Consider the following 21,064-nt stretch of genomic DNA (forward strand, 5'->3'; position numbering starts at 1 on the left):
TCTGAATTATGTGTATTGCCCTCATCTGAATTACATGTATTGCCCTCATTTATCTAAAAGATATATTCACATTTCTAGATTTGGCAGGAAGTGCAACAAGGTGCATGTGGGCCACCCATGGCTCACCCCTTTGGCATTCCTCCAAACTAGTGCCGGGATCTCTTTCACTCAGATCTTTGACTTTACAGGTGCACATGAGCTTGCTCCAGCCTCTCAGGTCCAAGCAGCTGCTCCTCTGTGTGTGACTCTGTAAGACAGTCACAGCCACAAGAACATGCAGACTCTCAGAGTGGATCACACACAACCACAGACTGAGTGTACTTGGCCGCCACTATGATACTCAGCATTCCATCCCATCCAAGGTCACGTGTTGACAGTGGTGCTAGGTAAATGTAAGCAATTTATTCCTAGGCAGTTCACTTCATGATGTGTTATGCTTATTTACTGTGCTCACACAGGTCAGCTATGCCTCATCCAGTCGTCTCTTGAGCAATAAGAACCAGTTCAAGTCCTTCCTCCGCACGATCCCCAATGATGAGCATCAGGCCACGGCGATGGCAGACATCATCGAGTACTTCCGCTGGAACTGGGTGGGAACAATTGCAGCCGATGATGACTACGGCCGGCCAGGGATTGAAAAGTTTCGGGAGGAGGCGGAGGAGAGAGATATCTGCATTGATTTTAGCGAGCTCATCTCCCAGTACTCAGATGAAGAGGAGATCCAGCAGGTGGTGGAGGTCATCCAGAACTCCACAGCCAGGGTGATTGTCGTTTTCTCCAGCGGCCCAGACCTCGAGCCTCTCATCAAAGAGATTGTCAGGCGAAACATCACCGGCAAGATCTGGCTGGCGAGCGAGGCTTGGGCCAGCTCTTCCCTGATAGCCATGCCAGAGTTCTTCCGTGTTATTGGAAGCACCATTGGATTTGCACTGAAAGCAGGACAGATCCCAGGCTTTCGTGAGTTCCTGCAGAAGGTGCATCCCAAGAAGTCCACCAACAATGGCTTTGCCAAGGAATTTTGGGAGGAGACGTTTAACTGCTATCTCCCCGACGGGTCCAAAAACTCTCCAGCTTCAACTTCCTTCCACAAAGGCCATGAAGAGGGACTGGGAGCTGGAAATGGAACAGCTGCCTTCCGACCTCCATGCACAGGGGATGAGAACATCACCAGCGTGGAGACACCGTACCTGGACTACACACATTTGCGGATATCCTATAATGTGTATTTGGCAGTATATTCTATTGCCCATGCCTTGCAGGATATATATACCTGTACTCCTGGGAAAGGACTGTTCACTAATGGATCCTGTGCTGATATTAAGAAGGTTGAGGCATGGCAGGTAAGTCCTTCATTTGTGTGCCTATGCAACATACTTGCAGGAATCTGGATGCCTTATAGAGTGCCTTTCAGAATCACAGAATCTCAGAATCACAGAATCTCAAGGGCTGGAAGAGACCTTGAAAGATCATCTAGTCCAGAGCAGGATCACCTAGAGCAGGTCACACAAACACAGTGTAAAGCGCCTGGGATGTAGCATATCGCTATGTGCAAGTTAAGGGTACGCTCCCACCCCACAGGGAATGTAAGTTGTGTTACATTTGCCTGCAGTGAAAGGGGCTTAAATTAAGTTAAATTTTCTTGCATTTGCTGTGGGCAAAATGTGCACACACAGACAATTACCAAAGCCTGGCTGACGCAGGGTAACTTGATCAAATATTGAACCCTTACATAAACAAGAGGGCCTGGAAAGAGCACATAAACAAGAAAAACAGTTTTTAGAGTTCATTGTCTTTGGCAAGCTCTAGGTCTTTTGCAATCCCACAGCAATTTTCCATACAGGCTGTATTTTTTTCCCCAGAGTTTTAAGCTTATATAGGGTCAAACTAAAGCAGGTTGAGTAATGAAGGAAAACAACATGGCTATTGGGCAAGTAATAGATAGCTGCTTTGATTTGGCAGTGATAACACTGTATTAATAACTTAGTCACGTTTACCCATTCATTCAATGCATTCTGCTCACTGGCACATGGGTGGTATTCTGGCATTTTGTCTTAGGATTCTTCATGAACACTCTATACAGTACCACATGTTTGAAAGTGTTATCCAATGTGATATTCAGTATGTGTTTGTAATACCTTAATTCTTAACAGAATTAGCTCATAAGGCTATCAAATGAAGATATGCCAAATATATAGCAAATTTTGTTTCTCCCATTCTGGTCATCATAGAAAGCATTGGGCTCAAACATGCCTGAAACCAGAACACAGTCGACTATAAGGAGGATCACATCCCCATTTGCATGTGTAATTTCCCCTGTTTGAGACAGTCTAACCAAAATATAGGGTGTTCATGCCACAAACTTTACAGATGGGTCAGCATTCGCACGTGGGAACTGCAGTTTGGTTCCCGTCTAGTCTTGATCAAATCCCATCAATCATCAGTCAGATCAAAGTAAAAGGGTTTGTCTTGGCATTTGTGGGAAACCTGCATTGCTCTCAGGATCTGATTTGAGTTTATCGAAATCACTTTACTCAAGAGTTGATGAGTTCAGGTTTGACTCTGGCTTAGGGGAATCCTGTGATGGCTGCCTTTCTCTTTCTGTCTTTCAAAGCTTTCCTGCTTTTCAGGAGCACCCTGGCAGAAGTGGGCAAGTCACAGACAAATTTAGTTTTCACTGTGTTGATAAAGATGATCCAGAATAAGTATCTTTTTAATTTGTTCCCTTATGCCTTATCATCTTGGAAAGTAAAGCAGAATATTCATACCATAGCTAAGTAAAATAATACTGTTTTTGTTGAAGATTCCACAATTGGGAAGAATATGCTCTCATTTCTGTGTTGCTTCTCTGGTGCTGAAGGATGGTTGTATTGAAATGTAAAGTATCCTGCTGATCTAGGCTTTTGGGTATGCATACTTGCCTTAAAGGAGGGAATCAACATCAAGAAAGAGTATGTGGGGCAGGAATAGCAGGTGCTACAAAGGAACAAGCTATACCTGAAATGACCACCATTATGTGGTGTTGGCTGTCAAATACATTTGATATTTGTGCATTTCATAGAATCATAGAATAGTAGGAGTTGGAAGGGACCTTTAGAGATCATCTAGTCCAACCCCCCAGCAGAAGCAGGGTCACTAGATCAGGTTGCATAGGAACATGTCCAGGCGGGTCTTGAAGACCTCCAAGGAAGGAGACTCCACAACCCCTCTGGGCAGCCTGTGCCAGGGCTCCCTCACCCTCATTTTTTCACTTCATTTCAAAAATCAAACACATAAATAGCAGGTAAGTGCCAGGTTTGTGTGCACACCTACTTCATATCAGGCATTGTGGCTCATTACCCTTGGAAAGCTTTCCTCAGGCCTGGGGGTAATGAGTTCACCTCACAAATGTGCATCTTCAGAGAGTGGAGAGTTTTCTGACAAGCAGACAGAAGAAAAATCTATCTACTAAATGAATCTTGCTTTCAGCAGTATTTCTGCCTATGGTCAGTGCCTGCTTGCTCTTCCCACAGTCAGCTCAAGGCTTTCTTGAGCAGCCTGAGGGCATGAGGAAGGTGTTAGGAAGCCTCCACACCTGAGACTGGAGCCAGCAGCTGCTAGTAGTGTCTGCAGTCGCCAGCCAGGTGGTGTGCGGAACAGATAAGGTGAACCCTGTGAACTCATGGCTCTGTTAGCCTGAGCTACCCTTGTGGACAGAGTCGGTGAGTGGGAAGGATAAATGGTGTGTTCCGCAATTTAATTATAAATCATTTATTTTTTTGCCTTTCAATGGTGTTATCCCATTAGTACATATAAGTTATTATTTATTCATTGTCTGCTAAATGTTAATTTTATGTACCTGTAACATGAACATTTTGAAGTGAGTGGTTTATGTGATTTGAGGAAAGTGCTTGTGCAGAGCTGTATATAAAAATAACATTTTAACCTCAGTGATCAGTTCATTTGAACTGGACAGCAGGAAGCCTAGCACAGAATTACTTCAAGTTGGTTAAATTGATTGCCATTCTCCTGTTAAGAATTTACCATGTACAGCTTAAGAAAGCTCAAAGTATGTTGGAGCATGGGATTTTTCTGTCTCCCAAGATAAAATATCAAATACTAACAACTTTCTTCTCTTCATACTTATAGCTACTTGTTTAAGAAAATCTGCTTGTTCATTTTCTTCAAGTTGGTGGTCAGTGACAGACCCTGTCCATAAATCCAGTCTTGCTTCCTTTTGTTTTACCAATGCCTCTGAAGCTGGCTGCAGGCATCCCCACTAGAAACGGGACTGATCAGCACAAGCTCACAGGCTGCTGCAGACACGGGCACAGGCAGAGCTCATAAGCGGGCAGGGCACCTGCCAGGCAGGAGCTGTGCCACTCACTCTGTGCATAGCTGCCCGTGGGGTTCAGAGTCCTCTAGCTGGTAATAGGAAAACTGGCGCTTCCATGCTCTAAAGAAAATTACAGACTTTAATCTATAATTTTGTCTGTGCTGCTCTTATTCTGAGCAATGTATATGCATGCAGCTGTCAGGTTTAAGAACTTACCCTACTACAAGGCAGAAGATAATTCAGGTGCACACCTTTGCAAGGTACCTGCAAAGAGCAAGTAGAATTCTCTTCACATGCCATTGTTGTGTCCTGCACAATATTGATCAAGATCAGATTAATTACTTTTTTGCAGTGTTTTTTTCAGGTAACAAAAATGTGCAAAGCAATCCAGAATAAAATGGATAAGCAATTTCTGTCGCATTTGGAAAAGGCAAAATTTTACACAAAGCACTATGGATTACAGTGTATGACTGCAAATAGTCTTCTTAAAGGACTCTGTAATTTCTAATTATCAGGTGCCCTTTCTCTCCTGCTAGTGGGCTGTGGTTATTTTTCTTTATGAGACTGTATTGGATAGGGCTAACTCTGTTATGTATTGCTCTCATTCATGGACTAGCCACCCCAAAATAAAGGCTCTCCCATAAGTGATAGAATAGCAGTGGGAAGCTATGGCAAGAGGTGGGACATGGTCTCAGGACTCCTGTACTACTGTTGCCTCTTAGTCAAAATTCCCCATGCCCTTGGCTTGTTTCTCTGTAACAGCTCAGTCTGCTTTTGAAGTCCTTTTTTCTTAATATCTTCCTTGATAAGATTTCCCAGGTCCTTCAAGTTCCTTATTTTCTTTGTCTCCACTGAGTTGCCTATCCCTATGGTCACTTCCAACACTTCCATCTGTTCTTTTTTCAGTTCCCCCAAGTAAGGATTTGTAACTCTTTGGGGTGTTTACAGGAGCCTCTCTGGTGTCTCTTTCATGTTTCAACCACTGGGTGGTCTTACCCTCTTAGTTTTCCTCTTATTTTTTGTGTCTTGCTCTGTCCTTCAGGGCAAATACTTACTACTTCTGTGTAGCAGAGGAAAAAACACGTCCTTTCTTCAGGCAAAGTTTACTCAGTGTTTCTGCCCACTCATTTGGCTTCTTGATGATTGCCAACAAACAGCTGGTGGGCTTCTCTGTCTCACAGAAAAAGGTTAACAATTACCTGAGAAAGATAGGCTTCTGTAGATTTGAGAGGGCAACAATCACAGGGTCATGGAGCAGAACATCCTTAGGTGGGCTCTCAGATAATTTGCAGGTTGTAGTAACACTGGAGGCTGTGAACTTTGGAAGGTTTCAGGGGTGAAAAATGAGATAGCTCTTCTAGGCACCAAGGCAAAGCATGCTGCTGAGGCTGAAAAATGTGCTGTCCTAATGATTAGCAGGTTAAAGACTTGCTCGTGTATATTAATCTATACCTAGAAATCTGATTGACCTCAGACTTAGTGAAAAGCTGCCATATGCTGTTCCACAAACTAAAAGCAAATACAAATTGGCTTCTCCTAGCAACACCTAAAATGTTTTATTACACCTGTGCACCTCCTAGCCAACAGTTCCTTCCTCTGTGCTGGTGATATGCATTTATAAAGAGGTAAAAATGGATTGGTGCCTTCTCCAGCTTTACATTTAGGTATGTCTGACTGTCTGGATATTGATTCTGCACGGCATTAAAGAAGTGAATGATGCCTTAGATGACATACGTCTCTCCAGATCTTTGAGCCTCATGGCATATCTAATCAATTTTGTGTCTATTGAGCAATTAAAAAGGTGTATGGAAAGCTGCTGCTTTGTGGTATAGAGAATGAAACAGTATCAGAACAGATATTAACTAAGGATGGTGTGAAAATTAGTCATTTGGGAAGAATTGCAACAAAGGAAGCTGCTGAATGTCAGGCAACTGCAGAACTTCACCTAGCTTGCATTATAAATGTACTGGAGATTTCTTTGTTACTGGTGACACCAAACTGGGAGGACTGGCTCGTTCCCCAGAAGGCTGTGCTGCCATTCAGTGAGATCTCAACCAGGTTGAGAATTGGGGAGCGAGGATCCTCATGAGGTTCAACAAGGACAAGTGCAGAGTCCTGCAGCTGGGGAGCAACAACTCCATGCACGAGTACAGGCTGGGCATGGACCTGCTGGAGAGCAGCTCTGCAGAGAGAGACCTGGGAGTCCTGGTTGATAATAAACTGAACATGAGCCAACAATGTGCCCTCGTGGCCAAGAAGGCCAATGGCATCCTGGGATGCACCAAGAGTGTGGCCAGCAGGCCAAGGGAGGTTCTGCTCTCCCTTTACTCTGCCCTGGTCTGGCCTCATCTGGAGTGTCCAGCTCTGGGCTCCCCAGCTCAAGAGGGACAGGAAACTTCTGGAGAGAAGATGATCAGGGGACGGAGCATCTTCCTTATGAGGAAAGGCTGTGGGAACTGGGGCTATTTAGTCTGGAGAAGAGGAGACTGAGGGGGTTCTTATTAATATTTAGAAGTATAAAAACGGTGGATGTCAGGAGGTTGGGGCATCTCTTTTTTCTGTTGTGTCTGGTGACAAGACAAGGGGTAATGGGATGAAGCTGGAACATAAAAAGTTCCATTTAAACATAAGGAAAAACTATTTCACTGTTCAGGTGAGGGAGCCCTGGCACAGGCTGCCCAGGGAGGGTGTGGAGTCTCCTTCCTTGGAGGTCTTCAAAACCCACCTGGACATGTTCCTGTGTGACTTGATCTAGGCTGACCCACTTTGGCAGGTGGATTGTACTAGATGATGTCTAAAGGTCCCTTCCAACCCCTATCATTCTGTGATTTTGTGATTCTGTGATTTCACCCATGTGCCTTTGTTGTGGGAGACCAAATTGAGAAGCAGACAGCTTTAGCCATGCACAGAAACATGTGGGTCAGTAGAGCAAGCACAGATATTTCCAAACAAGGGCAATAACTGATTGGCAGTTATTCATCAGTTTCAAGGTAACAGCTTGCTCTCAGCTGAGAACATCACTTGTGAGCTCTTCAGCTAAGCCAGCAATAAATGGAGTACTGTTTAGATGTCTCTGCAACTAAAAGGGGAAAGAGTTAACTGGACCTTACTAAAGGGAGTTCATGTCTGTAAAGTCACTAGTAGGAAATGCAGAGGGAAGCCATTGCCTCAACAGGGTTTCTAGAAGAAGGGTGAATGAAATACAAATACAAACACACAACCTCTGCATCATGAAGTAAGGAGTTGTGGTTATTAATTACTTAGTGGGGAATGGCTGAGATTCTTCTGAGTCTTCTGAGTCTTCTGAGTCACTGCCCAATGACAAAAACTGCAATATTCCTCTCCACCCCCAAACCTGATGAAATTTTCATGAAAGTAATTTCTATTTTAGCCACTTATATGCTGCAATACAACAAAAACTGTATTTGAAAAGAAGTGTTTTCTAATATTTATGAAGCTCGTTTCTACCTTTGTCACCTGGGGAAAATAAGTCAGTTGTGCGGCCTGTATTGGGCCTGGGAATTTTGAGGAAGGCTCCATGAGATAATAATTATCCCTTGAACTACCAAGACATCAGTATCTTTTACACAACATGTCTTTGTTACACAAAAAGATGTAAAGTTTCTTCTAGGACTCACCTTCCCCAGTGCTACTCACAAATAGAAATGGTGACAAAAGGCACTTAGAATGTGAGGTGAGGAAACAAGTAGGCTTATAAAAAATTCAATTTCATGTTGTAATAATTCCTCTGGCTTGGCTGATTTCTGTTTATCCCAAGGTAGATTTGAAGCTAATTTCAAAGGCATGATAATCACAGCACAGTTTATTATTTCTTTTCGTTCTCTGTGGTTAGTCATCCTCACAGATGGTTTACTAATCAGGCATGTAGTTTTATCCCCACATACACACACAGCACATCTTTTGCCTTGTAGTATTCCAACTCCCCACTGGACCAAAAGCAATACTTTGCTCATAAAGGAATTTTACCAGTGTCTTTAGGAGGAATTACTGAAGGTTATTTAGAAACTGCAGAAATCAAAGCCTTGACACAAGATTTCTTAGTTGGTCAAGACTGACATTGATAAGGGAAATGGAAAAAACAGTGTTAAATTAGTAGTCAAGTGGTATGTGCCCAAACACAGTAACAGTGAATCCACTAGGACTTTAGTTGAGCATTGATGGATCCTATGATTGTGCTTGCAACAGACACCCATTCTAAATGTCTAAAATGGAAGCAGAGTTCAGTTAGATCAGTGTGACTATAGGAAACTTGGGTTTGGTTTTTTATTTTAGTGAATAGTTGTTCTTGAGTAGGTTATAAATAACCACTGAACTCAGGTTTGACAGACAAGCCATATTTTGTTAAAAGAAATTACACCAAGTATGTAGGACAAGTTGGTTCTCATTCTAACAGAGAGGCAGCTTTGAGAAAGGATTGAAGTAATCCATCCTATAGTTCCAAATAGGAAAGAATTTCCAGTTAAAAGCTATGCCTTCCTTCTGGCCTAGGGAAAGCCACAGTTCTTCACATCAGTATCAGCTCTGTTCTGTGCAGTATGCAGTTTCACCCCTTGTTAGAAGTGCTGTTAGAAGAAAATGACAGCAAATGGGTTCATAGGGACACATACAAAGATCTGCTCTCTGTACAGCTGGCTAGACGTAGAATTAAACACCTCCCAGAAAAGACATTTCAATCAGGTTTTGATTATACAAGACATTATATGTGAATTATGCTACTTGAAAACTCTGAACTTGCGGGACAACCACTGGCTCTATTATTCACTTTAATAATTGGGCAATGAATTATCCATTATTTAGCATTAAATGCAGACAGAAATTAGTAAAAAGAGACCTATCTTTAGCTTTTAGGTACTTTGCCATAACAGTTATTGTGCAGCGTGATGATCTCACAAGAGCATTAAAACATTGTTTACTCAGTCAGGACTTCTGCCAATAGATCATTCACCATTAGTATACACAGTATCCTGGGCTGCTGTACCCAGTGGATTTCATCACATTATATTTATTACAAGTGAAAAACAAAGCAATTATGTCACTAAGTCTAGACTAGGTGGCCATGATGGTTCTTTCCTATCGTGTCTGTAGGTACAGACAGAAGCATCCAGAGTACAAAATACCATCTAATAGCACTGCCAACTAGCTTTCACTGTACCTGTACGGTTGCCTTTGTCTGCATAGAGATCATCTCTCTCCACAAAACCTTGATAGGTACCTAAAACAGGTTCAAATGGAGTCACTGTCCAAATGATCATGCAATTTGAAATCCTTTGTGTAATAAACTATATCAATTGATGCCATGTTCAGGAAAGTAAGCTTGATATAGTGAAGTGCTTCATATTGAATGGAAAGTATTTCACTTCCAAAGGGCTGTTTCCAGTCAGACTTGTGTTTTGTAAGGTTTTCAGTCAAACTTGTGTTTAGCAAGATTTATTTTGTCCAAAGACACACTGACTAATAGACCTTCTTTTTTATTAGCATGATCCATGGCAGGTCACATCGCTTGCCACAGACCGCGTCTTATTTCTAGTTAGGATTTAAATGACTTTTAGTTTCATTGGTCCTTACTTGCCCTTGCTCTATTAGATTTAAAAGTCCAGATGAAGTACTCATCATTTTTCTCCATATGGTATTTATGCACATTGATCAAATTATTCCTTGGTCTTATTGTGATAATTTAAACAGTGTAGGTTCTTAGTCATATGTTTTCTGCTTTATTTCTGTATCTTTGGTATTTATTCATCTTTCATTTTTGGCATATATTCAGTATTGCTTTAACAGCCTCAGCACAGCCAGACAGTGAAAAAAAAAAAATCCCACATTTACTCATATTACTTCCTCATTTATATGTGCACAAGTTCCATTAGCCTTGCTTGACATAGTATGCAATTGAAAGGTCACATTAAGTTGCCAGTCATACTTTGCAGGTTGTGGTACCCTTTCTGTGCCTGTGACTTCAATTTCTTATGCCTGAATGGGTGTCTGAATTTTATTGTATTAAGCACAGATGTTGAGCGATCTCAGGGAATTGCCTTGCCTTGATAAATATTTACCATTACCTTAATCCATGCATTTTCCCAGCAGCACTTTTGTATTTGCTACCAGTGTATTGAAGAGCATGCTGGGTGACAGTGAGTTTTTTACTGAGGTTGGAGGAATTCCCCATGAAATTATGATCTGTGTCTGTTGCCATCTGTTTTTACAAATCTGTTGGGCAATTCTTGACCGATGAATGGATGCTTTACTTTCAATGTAAAGCTCAATATAAAGCTCAAACACTTCACTTCTGAAAGGGTGCCAACCAAACTTGGATCTAACAAAATCTGTATTCCTCAAAGCCTTTTCCACTGGCAGCAATTATATTTCTGTTCTATAATCTTACATTCATTGATCCTCAGCCCAAGCCTCTTGTTTTCCCATTGTTTTTCCTGGGATTGATGTCAGACTAATCAGACTTTGTTTACAGACTGCGAAGCAGCCCACTGAGCAGAAATACAAGCCTCTGTAACAGGGGTTAGCTCTGATTCATGCCCTGCACAGACTGACATGCAGGGAAACTTCAGGCACACTGTTGGGAGTACATTAAATGTGCATGTGTGCCAGAAAGGTGGATTTGGATTGCTGTGGAAACATATTAGGTAGCATATTGACTTTGTCATTCAAAGCCAGTGACATTTTTACACATATATCATAAACCTACTGTATTAGAGCTCTTTTTATTGCTTATGGAGTGCTGTGATAAACTGTCTGGTTCTGTCAGCCTTTTAGATCTAATTTAAATTGTTCATGCTGTTCTCTAATCTCTTTTAAGAACCTTCAACCTTGTTAATGTCACATTATGGCTCCGAAAGAAGTGTCCTTGGGATAAGAATGTCCAGGATTTTTTTGTTATTCTGATAGCAAGGGCAATAACATAGCATTTGTTTAGATTTCCTGCTCCTCCTTAGCAGTCTCTTTAGCTTTCCATCCTCTTTAGCTGTCACTTATGGCCTTATGTCATGAGGATTTGGCATACGTGACCCCTTTGAGTAGTAATATGCTCAAGAAATAAGAATTCTTAAGATGCTGCCTCATTATTTTTTCTTCTCTGTTCGCCAGGGTTTTTTTACATTCCACTTTCCGTTGATATAATACCTGTATTTCACAGCCTTGTTTAAATGGTCTGCTAGATGAGTGCTTTTAGAGCACGTCATAGTAAGTACTGCTGTTTGAGCTTTGTGTGATGAGGTTAGCTTTTATTTTGATAAACATGGACGTTATTTCTGAACTGATAATGGATTTATCATGCACACGGTACAATTATTCAGTCCCTTCCTCTGGCTGTCCCTACAGTTTATCCCTTCTTCTGGGTACGGACACCTCTGCCATCACCGGCCTCTGCTTGCACATCACTAGGGCAGAGACTAGTCAGAAGCATGCTTGATTTTGTGTAGCGTTGTGTTTCCCATCTAGCAATTCTCCACAGACATTATTTTTTCACTTTGCTACCATGATTTTTGTCCTGGTTACTAGGAACTGTAATTCTTACAAATTCTGTAATTCTTACAAATACACAGTATTTGTGGGGGGACAATCATAGAATCATTGTAGTTGGAAAAGACCTTTAAGATCATCGAGTTCAACCACTAACCTCACACTGAGAAGTCCATCATTAAATTCAACCATATCCCTCGGCAACTCATCTATGCCTCTTGTGAATATCTCTAGGGATATTGACTTCACCACCTCCCTCTCTTGGTGAAAAAGTTCTTCCTAATGTCCAATCTAAACCTCCTCTGGCACAACTTAAATCCATTTCCTTGTGTTCTATTATTCACACTGGAGAGAAGAGCTCGACTCCCACCTTAATACAATTCCCCTTCAGGCAGTTGTAGAGAGTGATCATGTCTCCTCTCAACCTCCTCTTCTCCAGGATAAACATCCCCAGCTTCCTCAGTTGCTCCTCATCAGACTTGTTCTCCAGACCCTTCACCAGCTTTGTTGCCCATCTCTGGATACACTCCAGCACCTCAAATCTCCTTCTTGTAGTGAGAGGCCCAGAAATGGACACAGTATTCGAGGTGTGCAAATGCTGTCACTCCAACCATTTTTCTCCAGAAGAAATCTACTGCAGTCAGGACATCAGATTAAGTCTGTTTGGGGTACCACTGAACTGAGACTAAGGCTACTTCAGATGTCTTAGCTCCTAAAGTTACATTCTTTTGGATTCTGGGAAACTAATAGTACAATATCATGCTTTAGGCCATACAAACATGTTTGAGTACTGGCACACAGATGGATCTTAATTTAAAACAGAAAAAGGAGAAAATGTTAAAAAGTAAAATCTCTTTTGTCATCTCCACTGGAGCTAGTTAAACTCACTAATTACAGTTACTTGAAACAACACTGTCCAAACAAGCATTTTAGTCTAGAAAAGAGGAGACTGAGGGGGAGTCTTATTAATATTTACAAATATCTAAAGGGTGGGTGTCAGGAGGCTGGGACATCCCTTTTTTCTATAGTAGCTAGCAACAGGACAAGGGGTAATGGGATGAAGCTGGAACACAAAAAGTTCCACTTAAACATAAGAAAAAAATATTTCACTGTTCAGGTGAGGGAGCCCTGGCACAGGCTGCCCAGAGGGGTTGTGGAGTCTCCTTCCTTAGAGGTCTTCAAGACCCATCTGGACATGTTCCTATGTGACCTGATCTAGGTGGACCTGCTTTAGCAGCGGAGTTGGACTAGATGATCTCTAAAGGTCCCTTCCAACCCCTACCATTCTAAGATTCTATCATTTTGACAGATGCCTTTTTACCATTAAAAAAGTAATTACACAATAAAAAATGGAAATGTGACTTGATGGTCACATTTTTTAAGTTTTCTTTTAAAAAACTCTATTTTCACTCATTTTCAGTTGTCGGGATTTCACACGTTTTCCTGTGGAAATCTTTGGTTTCAGAAAATCTTATAGTTGAGATGTATGCGGAGGATATTCCCACTCTGTTTATTTCTTTATATATCATGTGGATCCAGTCTAGGCCAGGCACATGAAAACTTTCTTGCTATACTTTCCAGCCATGTCACACTTATCAAAATGATTATCCTTTATCATAGCATGCTTGAGCCATGTGCCGTTAGCTATCAGCTTTACATTAGGCAGTACAAGCTCAGGGCAGAGCAGTGATCCATGGTTGCTGGCTAGAAAATCATGTAAGCTAACCCATCAAGCCAAGTTGCAGGCAGTTCAGATGGTCCTTGTCACAAGAAACTCTAGACTGAAGCACTCACGACATAGCATGAGACAAAAAAAAGCATCAAGCACCATCTACTGAGCAGCCACCTCTGGCCCTCTCTTTCCTTCCTTATTCTTCTTTCTGATCAAGTGAGCAGGAGTAGCTGCATTTTCCAGTGGAAAATGTACTATCGATGTACATATTGGCACCATAGTTTCAGTGTCGTTTTCTCTCTTACTGTCATATCCAAGCATTTTGTTTGCTCTTTCAACTGCATAATGTATAAAGTGTTTTTACTGAGCTGCCTACAATAATTAACAAGTCTTTGTTTTAAATTATTAGTTCATTTAGTTTCCAGTAAAGGTTATGAATAGCTTAAATTATTACTTCTAACATATGACACATTGGATTCGTCACACATGTTTAGCCTTCAGTTGTGCTGTCCATCGACCTGCCTAGCTTTATGAGGATGTCATTCAGTTCTTACAAAAGCCTAACAGTTTTGAATGTTCATGAGTTATTCTCAGCTTTTGTACAGCTATTCCTGAACTGAACTCTTTCTTTTACTCTGGTTTTCAAGTCAATGACAGATCTAGAATTTCACCAGTGCTGGCATGGCCACTCCGTCTTGCCAGAAATCCTTTGCAGTATTGTCAATGAATCTCTGGCTGACTATCAATGTTTTCTCTCTTCAACTACTTGACACCAGCCTTTCTTCTAGAGTTTCTCTCCCTTTGTTCATCTGCACTGTTACCAACCTGACAGTTTCAATCCTGGAGTACAGCCCAGTCCTCATACAATAAGTGATGAGTAGTCTTTGTTATTTTAGCATCAGGTGCCCAGTATCCCAACTACGGATCAGGCACCCCTTGAGCCTTAGGTTTTGATTGCAATGAGTCATCTAACTGATGGTTCTGTCTTACATCTTGTTACCAACTGGAGGATTCAGACATGCTACTTTTGTCTAGTCCGACTGCTATCAAAATGTACCGTACATACTGTCTGCAACTAGCTTGTGCTCCACAGTACAAAAGTTCAGCTTTGGAGATTCATGCACACAAACAATTATCTACTACCAGACAGTGTCGTGGTTTAGGCCCATCAGGGAACAAAGGCCACGATTAGCCTCGAGTACCGAAGAGGCTGAGGATTGCTCGAGGGCAGGGAGGGCTTAATTGCCGCTTAAGGTTCAGGACAAAACAGACCAGGCTATTCGGTTTTGGGGAAGAAAACAGAAAATAATTTAATGCAAAATCAACCAAAACATAACCAAAATGAAACAACCCAGAGTAATACATCAATGGAGAGTCCAACCAGCCTTTTTAAGAACACCTTCTTGCCACCCCTCCCCTCTTCCCGGGTTCAGAGCCCTGATCCCGGTGTTTTTACCTTGCCCCCCCCTGAACGGTTCGGGGGGGCAGGCAGTGGGGGGTTCAGTCAGTCGGTTTCCGAGAGCTTCTGCCGTTTGTCCCTCCTCAGGACGGGTGAACTCCACACCAGTCCTCCCTGCAAGTCCGTGGGGTAACTCACAAGCATGGCAGACTTGCACGGGCTGCTCCGATGCCCACTTATTCCAAAGGCTGCAGCTCCTCTCTGCCTCTCGTGTGGGGCTGCTCTGCGGCGCGCAGGCTCTCCAGCACGGCCTGGGCCATGGCCATCTCCCCACACAGTCCCCCGCCCGTCCGGGCTCACCCACACGGAGCTGTTGGTGGCTCTCAGTCTTGCCACGAATCTCCACAGGTTTCAGGGGCACAGCTTGTATTCTCGCCACGGCTTGCAGAGGGGTCTCCGGTCTACTGCTTCTCGTTCCTTCCTCCTTCTCTGGCTGAAGGGTCCGCGTGGTGGCCTCCATCTTGTATCACTCTCCACCTCCCGACTCGCATTTCAAATTCCCGTCCCCTAAATAGTGATCGCAGAGGCGCCAGATTGGCCCAGCCGGGCCGGAGGTGGGTCTGAACCTAGGAGCCAGGGGAGGGTCTTCACTGCAACCCGCTCCCCCTGTTACCAAGCCAAAAGCTGCTCCTGGCTAAACCAGGACAGACAGCGTTTGCGATATAAGTGGGGGTTTTTGCCTGCCACCAACCCTAATACTAGTGACACAAAAGATCAAGAAAAGGTGGAGAAAGGCTAAGGAAGCTGGCAAGGCAAAACAAAGGTACTAAGTGGTTATTGTTAAAAGCAAGACAGCATCCTTCAAATAGCTGAATTATGTCCAGTGAGTAAAATTGGAAGGATCATAAACTCTGGCAGTTTACATGTAAGAGTAAAGTAAGGCAGGCCAAAAACAAGAATGAGGGACAGGCTGTAAATGGGATAAAAGCTCATAAATGCTTTTTTTTAAAACACTTCTGCAGTAGGATTGTCTGTTAAGCCATAGATTATCACTGCGAAAGACAACGTAAGGCAGAAGAAGAGTGTGCTCTTTGTGGACAAATTTGAGAATGTTCTTGAGCTTATTTATTTATGGGGGACTTGTAGAGGATCTGTCTGCTTGAAGTGAATGTAGAAGTAGCTATAAGACACAAGAGCAAAACAAACCTTAATAGTTCAGTGCAAATGAATGATGTTCACCCGAGAGTTCTGTCACAGCTCACAGATTAAACAACTGACTATAGTATCCAACTGCTCACTTCATCTTAGGCCCTGAGTCCTAGAAAGTTGACAGACATTCAAAACCTGCCTGGATGAATTCCTGTGTGACCTACTCTAGGTGGCCCTGCTCTGGTAGGGAGGTTGATGATCTTTCAAGGTCCCTTCCAACCCTCAGGATTCTGTGATGTGATATGACATCAGTTTGCTAAAATTATGCTGTAGGAGGTCCAAGGAACTAGCAGAGCCTGACTGAGCCCGTTATTAGAAACTGTAGTAAAGAATAAAATAAAATAGGGAAGGAAAAATAGAATATATTGAGGAGCCTCTCTGACTTTTGTAAAGAGAAGTCCTACCTCACAAACCTCCTGAAGTTTTTTGAAGACACTGAGAGGTATTTGTAGAATAGAGCTTCTATTGATAGACTATGCTAAAAGGCTTCTGATAGTCTTATCACCAAATTCAGTCCTTTGCATGAGTTGGACAGTCAACAGTAGAAAAAAATAAATAGTGAGTTCTGAGTAAACACAGATCTTCAAGATTGAGTAGGTCCTTGGGTAGACTCCTCAGCTTTAGCCGAGAAGTAGTCACAGAAGTAAATGCACTGTTAAGAATATTCACACTGGAAAAGAGACGAGGTAAACAGTGCCTTGGGGCCACTTCAGTAACTCGTGGGGCAAGTCACTTCAATATCATGTGCAAGTCACAGAATTGATGATGGAAACTGGGTAACTTTGGAGAAAGGTCAATGGAACAGATTCTTTAGAAGAAGCAGCAAAGCTGTATAGGGTTCCTCAGTCTGGGAAAGAAGTGGCTGAAGAGAGATCTGACAAGTTTGTAAAATCCCGAGAGGCATGGAAAAGGTGACTAGCAAATGACAATTTTTTGTCTTTTCTGACATAAGTATGAAAGTCATCAAAAGCAATTAGTAGTTGCTCTGTTCCAATAGGCAAGAAGAGGTGCTTTTCTCATAAAATGTAGCCTCTTTGCTGTAGGAGGCTGTGGATGTGAAAAGTTCACATGGGTGCAGAACACCAAGGTGCAACATCATGGAAGAAAAATCCACCACAGGTTATCAGGTACAAAGACCTTTGGCCTAGGAAGTCACTGAGCTGCAAAATGTGTGAAAGTATTCTGGGGAAGTATCACGTCCCCTTCTGCTCTCATGTAGGCACTTGACTGTCTGACCACCAGTCAAAAACAGGTCCTGGGGAGATGGCATGATGGTCTGACCTAATACAACTTCATTTATGGTCCTTCCCTAAGAGTGGCAACCACATGACCCAGAATATCTGGCCTGAATAAAGCATGGGATGCTATGTATCTGGGAATGGCATTACCAGGAATAATCAGAGGGTAAACTAGAAGGCAGCTTGCAAGTCCTCTCTGATAATAGATATTTTAATTAAAAGGCATTGCATTTCAACATGGAGCCTGTGACAGAAGGAAAAAAAATAGAAGGAAGACAGCAGCTTGCACAGTGCTTTTCCCGCAGGCTTCCACCAGCTGCTGACGGTGTATTCGAGCCACGAGGTCAACACGTCTTTTGTAAACTCTTGGTTCCAGGATACAATACGTGCACCCCTGGCACATGCTCTTGCCCTGACTAAAGCAGGGTGTTTTAAGTCTTTGTGGACTGAGCCCTGGGTATTTATGTTTCTAACTTTAGTTACAAAACACAGTGACACATTTTTTTAACTGAGAATCATTTAGCTAATCATTGATAGGCTAGTGCCTATAAAAGAATGCTGAGTTATTCAGAGTCTACAACTTCCTCCTTTAAAGTTTAGTGCTTATATGTTCTTTGGCTGTTTAAACTGTATTTTGATTCTGTAGAGAGCAGAATTTGTGTGATATACAAATATCACCCTGGGATTTTCTTACTGTCTAAAACACAAACATGTCCTACTAGTCATTCTGTTACCATTTCACAAGATGCCCCTCAGAATTTAGACCTGAAGGCAAAGTTTAGTATTTGCTGGAAAGAGAAAATGGATTTTGTTACTCTTGTTGTTCGTATTACCCGTCCATTTTGGATTTTAAATAGGGCATGTGTGTTTTCTGCTTGAACTAATACACCTGGGATCTTCTGCTCTCCAGCTATGACTACATAGCTGAAGCTGCTATTCTGTACCTGGAAAATCACAGCATTAAATGCAGATCAGTGTTTTTATATTAATATTTCCCAATAAATAGAGATATCAGCTCATATATTAAATGGTTTGTAACCTGAATCATCAGGTGTAGTGCTTGTGTAACCAAGGGAAACATGCTGCTGAACTAATCCTACAAAATCCCACCAGCAGAGAGGGGGGTATGTTATTTTTTAAGCAGCCTAATGTCAGGAGTCTACTGCAAAGCAGCAGACTAATTGAGATTAATGTTATTAAATTAAACACAAAAATATTGTATCCAGAGAATCCCCAAGTTTCCCAACCTAATATTAATCTTACTGACTCCAAGGCCAAAGTGAGTTGATGCAGTACAAATATCACTGTGGATCTGCAGACTGTGTCACTTGTTCTGACAACAGAGCTGCTTCTGCTCTGTTCTCACTGTTCCTTGATGAAGCTGAGCAAGTAGCATCTTCCTGAATTCCACTCGGGGACAAGAGGGAGAAGAGAAGAGCAGTCTTCTCTTTTCTTCCCTACAGCAGGTAATGCCCATCCTCTCCACAGCCAAGTACCAGGGCAGAGCACCTTCTTTTGCACAGTCCATCAGAGAGTGATGTATTCCAAGGACAGGTCCTGTCTCTTCAGTTGAGATCATTTCAGCTGCATGCCTTATGGGGGAGCTGGTCTACAGAGGAGAGCTTGAGTAGATGAAAAAGACAGAAAAATGTACTGTTTCTGCCATCCCACCCATTATTCAAAGGCTGAATGTGGTGGCAATGTTTTTATGTACTTCTATCAACATCACACAAAGCTGAAAAGGCACGGCCAGCCTTTATGTCCTGTATAGTACTACTACAGTTTTTCCAGACTTGGCTGGCACTGATAGAGGCAGTGAGAGGAAGATATCTGTGTAGCTCTGGGGATTTTAGCTTGAGATAGAGGATCCCAAAAGGAAACAGAGAGAAATGAGACAATTTAGCAAAACTGACATGAATTAATAAAATGATTCTGTTCCCTTGTCCCTGTGTTTCCATGCTAAAAGGCTTCATCGAAGCAGTGTTGTCTGTTCTATGTCTGTGGGGTGAACAGGCCTCTGCCTATCCAGACGAATTGATTTCATTTTGTTTTCTCTTACGTTTTGACATCCAGGACCTGTATGTTTGGGCACTCACAGGTGAGAGAGTGAGCACTGGACTTAGGAGCTGCTGCAGGCACTAGAACCACAGCAGCAACTACACCACAGTGATCTGGAGGCATTCAATACCCAATCTGCCCTCCGAGTCACCTCAGCTTTCCATAGATGAGCTCTGCAGAGAAACCAACTAATTAAATGAGAGGGGAAAAAAAAAAAACCCAATCTGATAGATGCATAAGTCAGTAACTAACTTTTGAAGAAAAATACAATGTGAATAATTGCATAGGAATTGCCAGTACAGGCTTTCTTTAATCCTGCAATTTCAAAGCAGTCTACATGTCTGACTATCTAAATCATGAATTTTGCAGCTGCAGTTGCCCCTGGGATTAGCTGCTCTTGTTTGCAGCATATGACAAGTTTAAAGCATGAGGTGAAAATTAAAGGAGTCATCATGTGGGGACAGGCAGAATGTGATTCCTTGAAACTACACAATCAGGAGACAAGAGCCAAAAAAAAAAATAGTATGAGTACTCCAGGCCTACCATGGGGTGAACGAGCTTGATTTGTTGCTTTTTACTGAAGTGAGTACTGAAGTTGGGCTTGGAGTTTTTTAATCAAAAGTCAAGTCTGTATTGTTTCTCAAGCATTCCCGTTTCTGAGTGACTGACTGTTCAGAGATGAGTGGTGCCAACTGAGAGCATTTATGCAGACTGGCTGCAAGAGCAGGGTGAGAAGGATGTGTGAGAGACTGAGGCACTTCACTGGCTGCTGCCACTTCTCTACTTGGCAATGAGCTAGGGGCTTGCAGAGGTGGCTCAAAGGGACTGAAGAGGAATGCTAAATAGCTTATGGGGTAGCAACTGGTAAGTGTTACAGAAGGGTGCTGACCACCCTGAGGGCCGTGATACCTTGTGCTATCTATGAGGTTTGTACAGGCTCTGTGTGTGTGTGTGTGATGTCTATTAGAGAAAGACTGCTGCTGCTGTGATTGATTTTTAAGAGATTCAGGACTGTACTAAAGTGATTATTTCCAGTTTTGTCCCCATCTCAGATGTGTGCTCTGGTAGGGTTGTGATACACAGGTTTTCACAGTGTCTATCTCTCTATAGGTTCTCAAGCATCTGCGACACTTAAATTTCACCAATAACATGGGGGAGCAAGTGGATTTTGATGAGTTTGGGGACCTGGTAGGGAATTACTCAATAATCAATTGGCATCTCTCTCCGGAGGATGGGTCAGTCGTCTTTGAAGAAGTTGGGCACTACAATGTTTATGCCAAGAAAGGAGAGAGGCTCTTTATCAATGAAAACAAGATCCTGTGGAGTGGATTCTCTAAGGAGGTAAGTGCTTAAATCTTCACAGAAAGCTGAAACTTGAACTAATCCTGCACACTCATATTACAGCTCCGTGTCTGATTAAAAGATCCATTCATCTTACTGTATGCATTGTCTCTGCTGTAGTCTTTCACACCCTTGTTACACAGTTCTGGAAATATCAGGCAGCTGCTTCTCTCCTCCTACACCTTTGATGAGCCTCGATATTAGTATTTTAAGTAATGCCTTTTTTTTCTGGCTCAGGTAGATAGCTTGGAATTTTGCAGTGCTGCTTCCACATGGATGAGAAATTATTACCTAAATCTGATTGTGGACTAAGTCAAGTTTTCTATCAAGTTTCTATCTCTATA

At 42.3% G+C, this 21,064-nt stretch overlaps 1 protein-coding gene across 2 annotated transcripts in view; it reads left to right on the plus strand.

The window, feature by feature from the left end:
• The window catches only part of CASR (calcium sensing receptor), a 38,104-nt gene that overhangs the window by 11,272 nt on the left and 5,768 nt on the right, over positions 1-21,064 (plus strand). For both annotated transcript variants that reach the window (XM_061988760.1, XM_010197487.2), the window contains exons 3-4: positions 459-1,340; positions 20,490-20,720. In XM_061988760.1, the coding sequence (XP_061844744.1) occupies positions 459-1,340; positions 20,490-20,720 (1,113 nt within the window). The remainder of the gene's footprint in view (positions 1-458; positions 1,341-20,489; positions 20,721-21,064) is intronic.

Source organism: Colius striatus, chromosome 1 (assembly GCF_028858725.1).
Source record: "Colius striatus isolate bColStr4 chromosome 1, bColStr4.1.hap1, whole genome shotgun sequence".
NCBI lineage: Eukaryota > Metazoa > Chordata > Aves > Coliiformes > Coliidae > Colius > Colius striatus.